Genomic DNA, 13,790 nt, shown 5'->3' with positions numbered 1-13,790 from the left:
AGAGGTAAGTAGTTACCAAAGATTCCATGGCCCACAAAGTCTAAAATACTTACCATCTGACCCTTTACAGAAAAATTCTGCTTACTCCCGATTTACAGAACAAATAGGAATATATGCCATGAGACAAATCCTCAAGTCTTTACAAAACAGTAGTTTTCTGACCAGAAAAACATAAAAATTCTGAGCTAAAAGTTCTAGATATGTGACTCAATACATATGTAATCTTGAGCAAAATCACTCTTAAAATACTGGGCTTACAATATCCAAGATAAAAGACATATTTCAGTTGACTTACCTAATATTCTTGTCATTGTTCAATAAGAAACGACCCAGGATATTTATGGCTAGGACCTAAAGAGAAATAGCATAGGTCAAAATTTAGGAAAATTAAAGTTTTATATTGTTTCCTGTGTTTAAAGGATAACTTTCTGGCCTCTAGTGCTTCACAGACTGCTAGCCAACAACAACAAAAAAAAAACTGGAGCCGGGCACGGCGGCTCATGCCTGTAATCCCAGAACTCTGGGAGGCCGAGGCCGGTAGATCACAAGGTCCAGGAGTTCGAGACCAGCCTGACCAACATGGTGAAACTCCGTCTCTACTAAAAATATAAAAATTAGCTGGGCATGGTGGTGCATGCTTGTAATCCCAGCTGCTCAGGAGGCTGAGGCAGGAGAATCACTTGAACCTGGGAGGCGGAGGTTGCAGTGAGCCAAGATCATACCATTGTACTCCAGCCAGGGCAACAGAGCAAGACTCTGTCTCAAAAAAAAAAAAAAAAAAGGAAAAATCTAAAGGCAAACTCTTAAAATCATACACTAAAGGTAAGTGCTGGAAGGTCGTTTTAATGTTTTGACAGTGTTTTGTTAGTGGAAAAATAATATTAGTACAGCCTCTTTAGAGGGAAATCTGGAAATAACTATATTTAAAGTGAAAGTATATTCTCTGTTTTATCAATTTCACTTTTAGCAATTGATCTGCCAAACAACTGTACATATAGACCAAAGTCTACTGTGGCACTACTGATAACTGCAAATGATAGGAGATACCCTAAAACTCCGTTAATAGCAAATTTGCTAATTATACTATGCCATACCCATGCAATGGAATGTCACGCAGCCATTAAGACATAATGCATTCTGACACATGGTTCAACCTTGACGACATTATGTTAAATAATATGCTTATCCAAAGGATAAAAACTGTATGATTCTACTTATATGAGGTAGTATGATATGGTGAAATATATACTTGGTTTTTGTCCCTGTTTCCTGGCATACAAATCCTAAATCCCTTGGAATTTCCTGTGTGACAGCATCTTTAGTTCTAATGATATGACTCTCAATGGGCTCCTAAGATAGCCTCAGAATGGAGACTAATTGCCAGGGGGAACAACCACGATATTAGAAGGTTGGAACTTTCAGTCCCATCCCCCGACCTTGGGGAGGAGAGAGATGCTGAAGGTTAAACTGATCACCGATGATTTAATCAATCATGCCTGCATAATGAGGCCTCCAAGAATCTGAAATGGACAGAGTTCAGAGGAGCTTCCAGATAGCTGAATATGTGGAGCTTCCTGGAGGGCGGCACATCTGGATAGGGTATGGAAGCTTTCAACCCCTTCCCACATGCCTTGCCCTATACATCTCTTCCATCTGGCTGTTCATCTATATCCTTTATAACAAACCAACAAGCATAAGTGAAGTGCTTCCCTGAGTTCTGTGAGCCATTCTAGCAAACTAACCAAACCTGAGGAGGGGGTTGTGGGAACCCTGACTTACAGCTGGTTGGTTAGAAGCACAGGTCACAACCTGAGCTTGGGAGTGGCATCTGAAGTTGGGGTGGGGGGGGGGCGGTCAGTCTTATGGGACTGAGCCCTCAAATTGTGGGATGTGACACCTTTTTTTTTTTTTTTTTTTTTGAGACAAGTCTCGCTCTGTTGCCCAGTGGAGTGCAGTGGCGCGATCTCGGCTCACTGTAATCTCCGCCTCCCAGGTTCATGCCATTCTCCTGCCTCAGCCTCTCTAGTAGCTGGCACCCGCCACCACGCCCAGCTAATTTTTTTGTATTTTTTTTTAGTAAAGACAGGATTTCACTGTGTTAGCAAGGATGGTCTCAATCTCCTGAACTTGTGATCCACCTTCCTCAGTCTCCCAAAGTGTTGGGATTACAGGCCTGTGCCCGGCGGGATGTGACACCTTATCTCCAGGGAGACAGTGTCAGAACTGAATTCAATTAGAGGATACGCAGCTGGTATCTACCAGAAAACCACCTGATGTATAGGGAAATAGCCCCAACACATATGGTGTCATAAGTGAAATGCTGGAGCTGGACATGATGGCTCACATTACTCGGGAGGTTGACGTGGGAGGATTGCTTAAGGCCAGGAGTTCAAGATCAGCCTGAACAACCGAGAGAGACCCCGTCTCTCTAAAACAAAACAAAAAAGAAGTGAAGTGTTGAATGACTCTGTGAGGGTAGACAGTAAAGAGTAGAAAAAATATTTTGGGTTTTTTCTTATATCTCTTCAGAGGTACCTGAGAGTAGTCAAATTCACAAACAGAAGTAGAATGGTGGTTGCCAGGGACTAGAGGTAGTTACAGCATGGAGAGTTATTGTTTAATGGATACAGACTTTAAGGCAAAAAAGTTCTGGAGATAAACTATAGTACTGGTTACACAACAAGATGAGTGTACTAACTGTTCATTTAAAAATGCTGAAAATCGTAAATTTTGTGTTATATATATTTTATCACAATTAAGAAAAAAAGAACAAGACTTATTTCTATACATGAATTTGGAACTGGCTCCAAGATAATGTTAGGTGAACAAAGTACGGTGCAGAACAATATATATGGTATGTTACCATTCTGTTTGAAAGGTGGGGAGAGGAAAAGAACTTAACCCAAATTACTTTGGTTATCTGACTAGATACTATAATGCTAAAGACAAAAAGAACTGTACACGAGTATTATACTCTAGTACATTTGTTTTTTACAAGGCTATGGGCTAACAGTTCTAATATTAATAAATGACAGAATGAACAAATTCACGAAGGAGAAGGGACAACTCCTCTCTATAGAAGAATTCCAATTATTTAATGAGGAAAAAAATGAAATTTGTTTTTTACAAGGCTATGGGCTAACAGTTCTAATATTAATAAATGACAGAATGAACAAATTCACGAAGGAGAAGGGACAACTCCTCTCTATAGAAGAATTCCAATTATTTAATGAGGAAAAAAATGAGGGAAATGGAAAATTTGTCATTAGAATACCATCTTAATAATTGTTGTGGGCAAGATCCTCTGGTGGATACTAAAACTGATAGGTAAAAATCTGAGGATAGGATGTTTACATAGTCTCAACATATCTGCCAAAATATTTTTAATTACAAAGGAAAAAATAATGACTTTACAGTAGAAAGACCCAGCAGACACCATCTCAACCAAATGATCAAGGTTAACATCAACAATGATAAGACAAATATATTCACTATATTGCTACATCTAAGATCTCCCAAAGTTTCTTATAATCAATGTTAAGCCTTCAGCGGGAAGGAATGGTATTTCAGATACCAAAAATCAAGCATTCCACATTTTGCATCATTCTTTCTTAAAGTTGAGTTCCAAATGGAATACAATTCTGAAGTACTCCAGTCCAAGTCAACCATTCTAAATGAAACATTTAGGGGGGAAGAAAAGATTTAAAACGACTTACTCGCAATCCACTCTCTGACTTAATATCCATGATAGTCAAAACCGTTTCATAAAGAATAGCATTTCCTACATTTTTACTAGTCTCAGTATTAGTGGCAACCTGAAAAGACATATCGAGGGCAGTACGTAAGTGATAAAAACAACGCTTCCAAAAATATCCACAGGTAACAAGAGGCATTTTGATTACAGCTATGAACGAGGAAACGCAAATAAAAACTGCTCCATATAACCATAATCATTCTACTCCCTGCGAAACTAAAATAAATATTTAAGTTTGGTCTACTCACCTGTGCTAATATATCATTCATAGCTTCACTTGAATCATCATCATTTCGTCCTAAAATTCTTAATAACCGCAAAATGCGTACCTAATGTGCAAAATATGACAGGTGTCAACAAATTATGTCTCACACAAAGAAATCTCATCTTGGTATGAAATTCAAATGACTAAATCAAGTCTTAGAACTTCATTTGGAACCATTTATTCATATCAGAAATGGTCAAAAATCAAACAGAAGAATTGAAAACATTTTCTTTAGAGAAGCTATAAATGCTTCTACATCTAATAAAGTTATTATAAGATAACCCACACTTCAGTACTCCACAGCTAAAGGATACTACCACATACTACCACCTGCAGAGCTATAGTAAATAATTCAAACAGTAAATGATTTTGACTATTAAAACTGTAATTTCAAGTGGGACACAGTGGCTCTCGCCTGTAATCCCAGTACCTTGAGAGGCTGAGGTGGACAGGTTGCGTGAGTCCAGGAGTCTGAGATCAGCCTGGGCAACATGGCAAAACCCTGTCTCTACAAAATATACAAAATGAGCCAGGCACAGTGGCGTGCACCTGAAATCCCAGTTACTTGGGAGGATCACTTGACCCTGGGAGGTCAAGGCTGCAGTGAGGCAAGATTGTGCCACTGTACTCCAGCCTAAGCGACAGAGCAAGACTTTGTCTCAAAAAAAAAAAAAAAAAAAAAACAAACAAACCTGTAATTGTATCCTTATAATCTAATACAGAATTGTGTCACTATTCATTAATATAATTAATCAATTAACTACCAAATTTCTACTCAACACAAACTTAAGAGGAAGGAAATGGTCTACTTAAAATATATTAAATTCATATAACATTTATTTAAAACATTCTTTCAACCTCACCTGCAAAAAGGGGTCACTGATACCAGAAACATCATGTTCTGGTGAATATCCGGACATGATGAGGTTCTTTAAAATACGAACTAATTGGGGCACAAGCTGCAGAGAAAGATGCATCAAAAAACAGTGAATATTGAAGAATATCTCATGAATAAGCAGGTTCTTTGGTTTAGAAAAAGGGTGTAAGGGTCCGAGTCCAAGCAAATTCTACTGATTTAATATACTAGCATACTGCAGATGTTTGATAAACTTAGGAGTAAATTAGGCCAATATTCAAGAAGAAACATGTACTTTATCTGGATAAAACCAAATCAGACTTTTTTATGCCAGAGTTATATGTGAAGATATTACAAATAATACTGGGTCAGAAAGCCTATGGGAACCAGGTAAAACAGATGCCTGTGGGTCATACTGTATTTCTACTTCTGCAGAACTTGACATGCCTAGGGTGGCAAAAACATGTTCAGTTTTCATCCATTCAAACATTTGCATATAACATGTCATCACACCAAAATACAACTGGTGATCTTATTAACATTATAGCTTTAGAACATACAACCTCAAATAGAGAAAAAAAACTCTTAAGATAGAAGAGTTATACCCTTTTCCAACAAACAACTGGGAATACCAAAGCTGACAACAGTAATACAGTAATCAAATGGAAAAGACACATGAAAAAATTACATCTTTCATCTTAAGAGATATCAAGGCTATAAATAATTTCCTCTTCCTATTCTTAACTCATATGATACAATTTTTTTAAATTTCAGGACTTATTTACATATACGGCTTTGTGGTCTGTTTTCTTATCTTTTCAATGAGACTATACATTCCTTATAATCAGGAATTTCCTTCCTGTCCTTCCTTTACTTTATCCATTAAGAGTCCTAACACATTGTAAAGGCAATTTTACTATCAAGCCGAAGATGCTTTAAATATTGGCACTCATTTCATTTCTGTTGATCAATTACTCGATATTAAAACAAAAGTTTTGCCACAACAGGAACTTTTTACGTTTCCAACTAAAAATCCAATTTTTAGCTATATAAACAACTTTAACGACCAAAAATTAGTTAAAAAGTGTGCAAAGTGAACCGCATTGCATCTCCTTTGCAGGCAATTTTAGCTACAACTCTGCTGCAACTCAATTATTTTTCTCACTGTATTTAGACTCTGTCCCTTCCCTACTCCTCAAGCCTAAAAGAGGATCAAGACTGAAATGAAAAGCCAAGCTATATCCAACGCATGCACTCAAAGCATTCAAAACATTAAGGCCACTTCTAAATACAAGAAAACACAATATGTATGAATTTAAGTAAGTTGAGCCATACAGTTCGGAATTAATTCTTATAAGTCACCTAAACAAAAGTCTAATTTGGACAACTCCAAATAAGACAAATCTAAGCCATGGAGATCTGTAAATTCATTACATCTGTCAACTATGGGCAAGGTTATATTAGAGATAATAATATACCTTTTAAAACCGCTTTAAATCAATATTTTTGTAATAAAATGAAAACCAAGTAGTTACCAAGCTTATTTTGCACACTTCCCAATGGTCTGCTTTTTTGTACTACATATAACCCAAGTTATTTTTTATCTGGTTTATTTCTTGGAAAAGTCATTTTTCCTTGGGCTACTAAATTCAGAAACTGTTTTATCCATTGCCAAAAGGCCAGCACATCACATAAGATTACCCTGGGACACAGAGCACAAATGTCTGAATGTTCAGCATACAATTCTTGGAACCCAGTTTCATTTTTCAGACAAAAATGCAAGTTATTAAAACTGATGACAGGACAAACAAAATAAGATGACATAGGGAAAGGCTGCAGCCATGAAAATCAGTTGGTGCCCACAACTCTACCTCAAAATCCTTTTAATATTCCAAAACTTCTATGTAAGAGTAAGTACGGGTAAGGGAGAAATAAAAGCTCTAAGTCTGAACTGAAAGCTCAGCGGTACATACAGAGCTTTTTAAAGTATGAGGTTACCCACATACTGTTCTAAAATATCTACTTCAAAAAGCAGCAGCATTTTGTGTCAAAGCTCCAGACTGATCTGGAATTGCCATCACCAAAGCCACTGGAAAACTGCTCAAAGTTTCTCAAGTAAAGATAAAGAAAAGGCAGCGAAGAAGGTTTACAATTCAGGAAAGGCTGCAACTGAAATCCAAGGCTGACTTTGGAGTCAGGAGTTTAAGTGACGAAACAAAAACTAGACTAGGAAGTTAGCCAAAAATGCTAGAACAATAACTCACAGTATTAAGCACAGCTTCAGCATTAGTATATTTTAAAAGCCACAATTTGTGGATGGATACACAAAAGCTACTAAAGACCTAATGCCAGCATGCACCATCTAAAAGAGGGTTAATTCTTACCTTTTCATTCTAACATACAGCAGGATTCCAAACAGACAACAGGAACAAAACATACAAAGCAAGCATTAGGGACAGATACGGGTCTCATACTATATTACAATAATTTAATCAAGACATGAACATCTAAGGGAAAAAAAGCCAAAAAAGAACTCCTGTTAGAGCCTTACTAGATCTAAAGTACAAAGCGAGTCCTATTAATGGAATGACCAGCATCCTATAAAAGAAGTTCAACACATATAACTACCCAAAGAACAGTCTTCCTCTGAGTCCTCCTTACTACTGTCTTCTAAAATTAAGTGGAGAAATAGAAGTGTCCACTTTAAAATACTAGTTAAAAAAAAAAAAAGGCCGGGCGCAGTAGCTCACGCCCGTAATCCCAGCACTTTGGGAGGCTGAGGTGGGTGGATCACCTGAGGTCAAGAGTTTGAAACCAGCCTGGCTAACATGGTGAAACCCCGTCTCTACTAAAAATACAAAACAAAATTAGCTGGGCGTGGTGGCGGGCACCTGCAGTCCTAGCTACTCGGGAGGCTGAGGGAGGAGAATCACTTGAACCAGGAGGCAGAGGTTGCAGTGAGCCAAGATTGCACCACTGCACCCCAGCCTGGGTGACGCAGCGAGACACTGCCTCAAAAGAAAAAAAAAAAGAGGGAGAGAGAGAAGGGGGTACTTAAGATAGCTAGGACTTCCATCACAGGAGTCAATGGCCTAAAACGAACAGTAGGGGAAAAGCAATAAAACAATTTTTAGTTTTAACCTTAAAAAAATAGAGAAGAAATTCCTGTCTTTAAAAAAAAAAAAAAAAAAACGGCCAGGAGCAGTGGCTCACACCTGTAATCCCAGCACTTTGGGAGGCTGAGGCGGGCTGATCACCTGAGGTCAAGAGTTCAAGACCAGCCTGGCCAACTTGGTGAAATCCCGTCTCTCCTAAAAATACAAAAATTAGATGGGCATGGTGGCGCATGCCTGTAATCTCAGCTACACGGGAGGCTGAGACAGGAGAATCGCTTGAACCCAGGAGGCAGAGGGTGCAGTGAGCCGAGATCATGCCGCTGTACTCCAGCCTGGGCAGTAAGAGCAAAACTCCGTCTCGAAAAAACAAAAACAAAAACACACACACACACACAAAACTCCTATTTTTAATTTGACCTCAGATTATGTTTCCTGACTCAAATGTGGAAACAGCAGATAAAACACGTGAAATTTGTGTGTCTGCCAACAATGAGAGAAAACTTCTATCATGCAAAGAAAAACACAATACTAGTGCCAGCTCTTACTTATATGCCTAAATCTGGCTTCCAGCCCAACTGCACAGCAGGGCTAGTTAAAACTCTTATTCAGATCCATAGCTTGCTTTCAAAAAAATAAATAAGAAAATCATGTACTTTTCAGGAAAATCATTTTTCAATCAAGAAAGGCTTAGGCATACAGAATGGCACCTACCTTTCTGAAATGCGCAAGCATGTCTGGGCTTCGCTCACACATTTCTGTGAGGAGGACTACAGATGTGTGGAGGACACCTGAAAGAAAAGATCAAAGGAAAACTAAAAATGAGGCCTATTATTCAATTTTATAGAACAGGGCTTTGAGTTCCTGAAGGTCAATTCCAAAAGGATAGCTGCTACTTTTGCTTTTTAATACCCTAAAGAATCTAAGCATTGAAGTGAATACAAAGGAGGAACTTAATAGATGCCTGATTTAAAACTGGCCAAGTCAGTAAAATCCGAATGTTTTCAACAATTATGTGACCAAAATAATTATTAAAAAGTGACGACCAATACATGTGTCTCTCCATCTGAGAATATCCATAAAAACATACAATGTAAGCTAGGTATCATCTGTTCTATACTTAATCAATAAGCTATTATCTGAGTTCTAATAGATAATTCAAGAGGCAAAAATCTTAGTAAGATTTTAAATTTCCAGATAAAACGTATCAAAACTCTGAGATTAACTGTGGATGATAAAGTAAATTTACTTGCTCCAGAGTCAGTAAAAACAATCTCACAATGCTTTTCACTAAGTAATAAATATGTGCTCTAAATAATTCAGTTGTTCAACAAGTATATTTGGAGCATTCTGGGCACAGCACTGAATTTGTCAAATTAAATATACCACACAATTTTTTCTCTTAGCATTTAAGACACATGAATTTTCTCTATTCAAAAACTTACTTCACTGACTTCAAATAAGAATAAAATGTTTGGGAAAAAGAACAGCCACATTCCATTTAACTCCTCTGTTTTATATAAAGATTCTGAGTACCTAATACAAGCTTCTGTCAGAAATAACCCAGAAGAATTTTCACAATTTTTGAGTCAGGCAGGGTCTGGCTCTGTAGCCCAGGCTAGAGTGCAGTGGTACAATCTTGGCTCACTGCAACTTCTGCCTCCCAGGCACAAGCCATCCTCACACTTCAGCCTCCTAAGCAGCTGGGACCACAGGCATGTGCCACCACATCCAGCTAATTTTCGTATTTTTTGCAGAGATGGGTTCTGACTTTATTGCCCAGGCTGGTCCTGAGCTCAAGTGATCTGCCCATCTTGGCCTCCCAAAATGCTGGGATTACAGGCATGAACTACTACGCCCAGACGCACAAATCTTACACTCCTACCACATGATAATGAAATTTTTTCTTTTACTGTAAAATAGGCAAGAAATCAAAGGATTTTACACATGAAAATTATGGGTAGGCTCATTTGTATATTACACTAGATATTAATAACTTAATATTTTTTATATAGTAAAAGAAGACCAGAGATGAAAGATAAGTTTACTATGAAAGAATCAATCTCTAATATAAAACTAGGATATGTGAGTAGAAAGGTTTGTCAGACCAGACCTTCCTGGAAAAGTGTCTAAGGCACAGCAGAAAGGCGACTCTACTATACTGAGAGACACAGGACTAACACAGCCTTAAGCCTTTTCTCTTTCCCTTTCTCCCTCAATACTTCATGAATGCATCCAAATTACATTACCATGGTTCTTCTCATTCAATAAATTTTTTGTTGCTGGTAAAAACATCTCCATAAGTTCAGGAACTTTCCTGATGACATGAACAGCACATAGTGCTGCCTATAAAAAAACAATAAAAGAACAAAAGGTTTATTTCAATTATGCCAGGGCAACCAATCTTACAAAAAAACCACCAACACAAAAATCTCACCAACTTGTTCATCCACTAGAAAAATAAAGAAGAAAGAGGTTAGATATTAGATTTACGGCTGGTAACGGTGATGGTCCACTCCTATAATTCCAGCACTTTGGGAGCCCAAGGCAGGAGAATCACTTGAGCCCAGGAGTTTAAGAACAGACTGGGCAACACATTAAGAACCTGCCTCTATTTAAAAAAAAATTAAGAGGAGGCCAGGCGTGGTGGCTCACACCTGTAATCCCAGCACTTTGGGAGGCCGAGGCGGGCAGATCACAAGGTAAAGGAGATGGAGACCATCCTGGCTAACATGGTGAAACCCCATCTCTACTAAAAATAAAATTAAAAATACTAAAAATATGCTGGGCGTGGCGGCATGTACCTGTACTCCAGCTGCTGGGGAGGCTGAAGCAGGAGAATGGCGTGAACCCAGGAGGCGGAGCTTGCAGTGAGCCGAGATCGAGCCACTGCACTCCAGCCTGGGCAACAGAGCAAGACTCCGTGTCAAAAAAAAAAAAAATTAAGAGGAGAGAAAAGTATTTATTAACTGGTTGGGGATTTCCAGTTTATACTGTTATATTAAAAAGGTCTTCTAGCTCACCTCTCCCTTTTGCCGAGACAAGTAGGCAAAAACTTCCTACATTAGACTATGTATGGTTAATATGAATTTATCAAACAAGTTAAACATAACTTATGTGGAGTTTTGAGGAAGTAAAAATAGATAAGGATCTCAATCGGTGATAATCATACCTCTGAGTAAGATGACTAACAGGCTAAAAAACATCACACAACTGAAAGATATATACTGTAAATGCTATAAATCTGTTATGTTTAATAATATCTATGTGGCCCTCAAATGACTCAGCCGACATCAAGAAAATCATTTGAAAAATACTTAGTCTCTACTAAAGATGGTCTTACTAGTTTGTTCACTGGAAAATAAAAGTACATTTAAACACTGATTTTGCATATTCCGCAAAGTAACTATAACTACTAAATGTTTCAGTCAAATACCATAAAAGTTAGCTATATTAACAAAAAAAATTCTACTAATTCCACCCATGTTGTATTTGGGAGGAAAAATAATTTTTTTTTCTAACCTGAAGGTATGTTTCATTTTAATATGATAATGAGCTTTCTGAACAAGAGTAGCTCACATATTCTTTAAGAAAAAGGACCAGCTTACAAATTAAAAAGATAATTTAACTTTGTTTGCAGCCAACATTAACTGCATATCATCCTAGGAAATGGTTTGGCCCTTTCAATGCCTCTTTCCCACACCATTAATAGATAGGCACAGTAAATGCCAAACGGATCACAGTTTATGTTCATTTCTTGGACTTCTCAATTCCATACACTTCATTTTCAAAGGTTGTAAGGTTCAAGCAATTTTTTTTTTTTTTTTTTTTTGTTGAGACAGAGTCTCGCTCGTCGCCCAGGCTGGAGTGCAGTGGCCGGATCTCAGCTCACTGCAAGCTCCGCCTCCCGGGTTTACGCCATTCTCCTGCCTCAGCCTCCCGAGTAGCTGGGACTACAGGCCCCCGCCACGTCACCTGGCTAGTTTTTTGTATTTTTTAGTAGAGACAGGGTTTCACCTGTTAGGCAGGACGGTCTCGATCTCCTGACCTCGTGATCCGCCCGTCTCGGACTCCCAAAGTGCTGGGATTACAGGCTTGAGCCACCGCGCCCGGCCGGTTCAAGCAATTTTTAAAAACTCAATAAAATGTTTACATCAACAAATAAAATCAGATAGAAGACTAACTCTCTTCTATTACTAATTCATTCGGAAAGTGGGTTCTACATCATTCCCTAATAATTATCTAGGTACCAATGGAACTGCCCTTCCAGAGATACAAAGGCACTAATACAAAGATATAGGCACTAATTATTAGGACAAAAGTAAATTCATAAAAATCTGTTCATAATCACCTTGTTGTATTACTGTTTAGAATCAGATAACTTAGGAATTTGGTATGCCACCTAGGATATATCCAGTAACATTTGTTTGTTTATAAATCATTTCCTTAAAAAAAGAGGAATTAAGGTTAATATACAATCATGTAAAATAGATTTACTGCACAGGAAAAATGACTTTACATTATCATCAGATCTTTCAAAAATTAGTAATCTGCCTTCTGATCTCCATAATACTCCCTAATCCAAACAGACATTTGGTTCATTAAAAGTTACCTTTTTTCTTAAGTAAGAGTTGGAAGTTTTCAGGAGCTTCTCTACCTCTCCTGCAAGATCTCTGCACATCTCTGAGGAGCCCATGCAGCCGAGGGTACAAAGTGCTAACCCCTGCACAAATTGCGTGCTATGATTAAGATCACTGCAAAAGAAAAGAGGAAGGTAGGAACAAGCATGCTCTGCCTGGTGCTCCCCAAGAAGCAGCTTCACAATTTCAAACTAGTGCAGAATAACTCAAGATTTCTCCAATAACAAAAACAACTAACGAAATTATTTATTGCAGAAAATGTTTATCCCAAATATATTACATATTATCAATACAGTAAACAGACTGACAGTCCCTCCTATAGGCTTACAAGCCAATGTTTTCAGGTACCAAAGCAGTAGAAGTTGAAAAACATGTTATCTACTGGATGTCAAAGACATACACTTTAGAAAACTCAGCAAACTTGGTGGGTGGCGGGGGGAGCTCACACCTATAATCCTAGCACTTTGGGAGGCCAAGGCAGGTGGATAATCTGAGGTCAAGAGTTCAAGACCAGCCTGGCCAACATGGTGAAACCTTATCTCCACTAAAACTGTAAAAACTGGCCAAGCATAGTGGCAGACACCTATAATTCCAGCTACTCGGGAGGCCGAGTAGCTACCCAGGTTCAATAGATTCTTCTGCCTCAGCCTCCCGAGTAGCTGGGACTACAGGAGCATGCCACTACGTCCAGTTAGTTTTATATTTTGTATTTTTAGTAGAGATGGGGTTTCACCACATTGGCCAGGCTGGTCTTGAACTCCCGACCTCGTGATCTGCCCGTCTCGGCCTCCCAAAGTGCTGGGATTACAGGCATGAGCCACCGCACCCAGCCCCCTACACAAATTTTAATCCTTTGCTTAACCTCTTTATGTATAAACTACTGAACTAAGAGCAATTCAAATATACTCTGGAAAGTAAATATAAACTCAGTAAATAGAAGTTCTTGATATTATATTACAAAAAAGACTTAAAAGAACAAAGTAGGCCAAGCATAGTGGCTCAAGCCTGTAATCCTAGTACTTTGGGAAGCTGAGGCGGGTGGATAATCTGAGGTGAGGAGTTCAAGACCAGCCTGGCCAACATTGCAAAACCCCGTCTCTACTAAAACTACAGAAATTAGCCAGGTGTGGTGGCAGGCACCTATAATCCCAGCTACTCAGGA

At 38.4% G+C, this 13,790-nt stretch overlaps 1 protein-coding gene across 3 annotated transcripts in view; it reads right to left on the bottom strand.

Annotated features, from left to right (window-relative positions):
* The window catches only part of AP1G1 (adaptor related protein complex 1 subunit gamma 1), a 90,719-nt gene that overhangs the window by 32,981 nt on the left and 43,948 nt on the right, over positions 1-13,790 (bottom strand). For 2 of the 3 annotated variants that reach the window (XM_033218895.1, XM_033218896.1), the window contains exons 4-11: positions 12,601-12,742; positions 10,238-10,334; positions 8,703-8,779; positions 7,260-7,268; positions 4,883-4,978; positions 4,003-4,083; positions 3,717-3,815; positions 296-351 (exon numbers count right to left, since the gene is read on the bottom strand). In XM_033218895.1, coding sequence (XP_033074786.1) covers positions 296-351; positions 3,717-3,815; positions 4,003-4,083; positions 4,883-4,978; positions 7,260-7,268; positions 8,703-8,779; positions 10,238-10,334; positions 12,601-12,742 — 657 coding nt within the window. The remainder of the gene's footprint in view (positions 1-295; positions 352-3,716; positions 3,816-4,002; positions 4,084-4,882; positions 4,979-7,259; positions 7,269-8,702; positions 8,780-10,237; positions 10,335-12,600; positions 12,743-13,790) is intronic. The other variant, XM_033218897.1, reaches the window with a different exon arrangement.

Source organism: Trachypithecus francoisi, unplaced genomic scaffold (assembly GCF_009764315.1).
Source record: "Trachypithecus francoisi isolate TF-2019V2 unplaced genomic scaffold, Tfra_2.0 Lachesis_group10, whole genome shotgun sequence".
Taxonomy (NCBI): Eukaryota; Metazoa; Chordata; class Mammalia; order Primates; family Cercopithecidae; genus Trachypithecus; species Trachypithecus francoisi.
The sequence above is the reverse complement of the archived record's forward strand: the minus strand, read 5'-3'. Positions and strand labels throughout refer to the sequence as shown.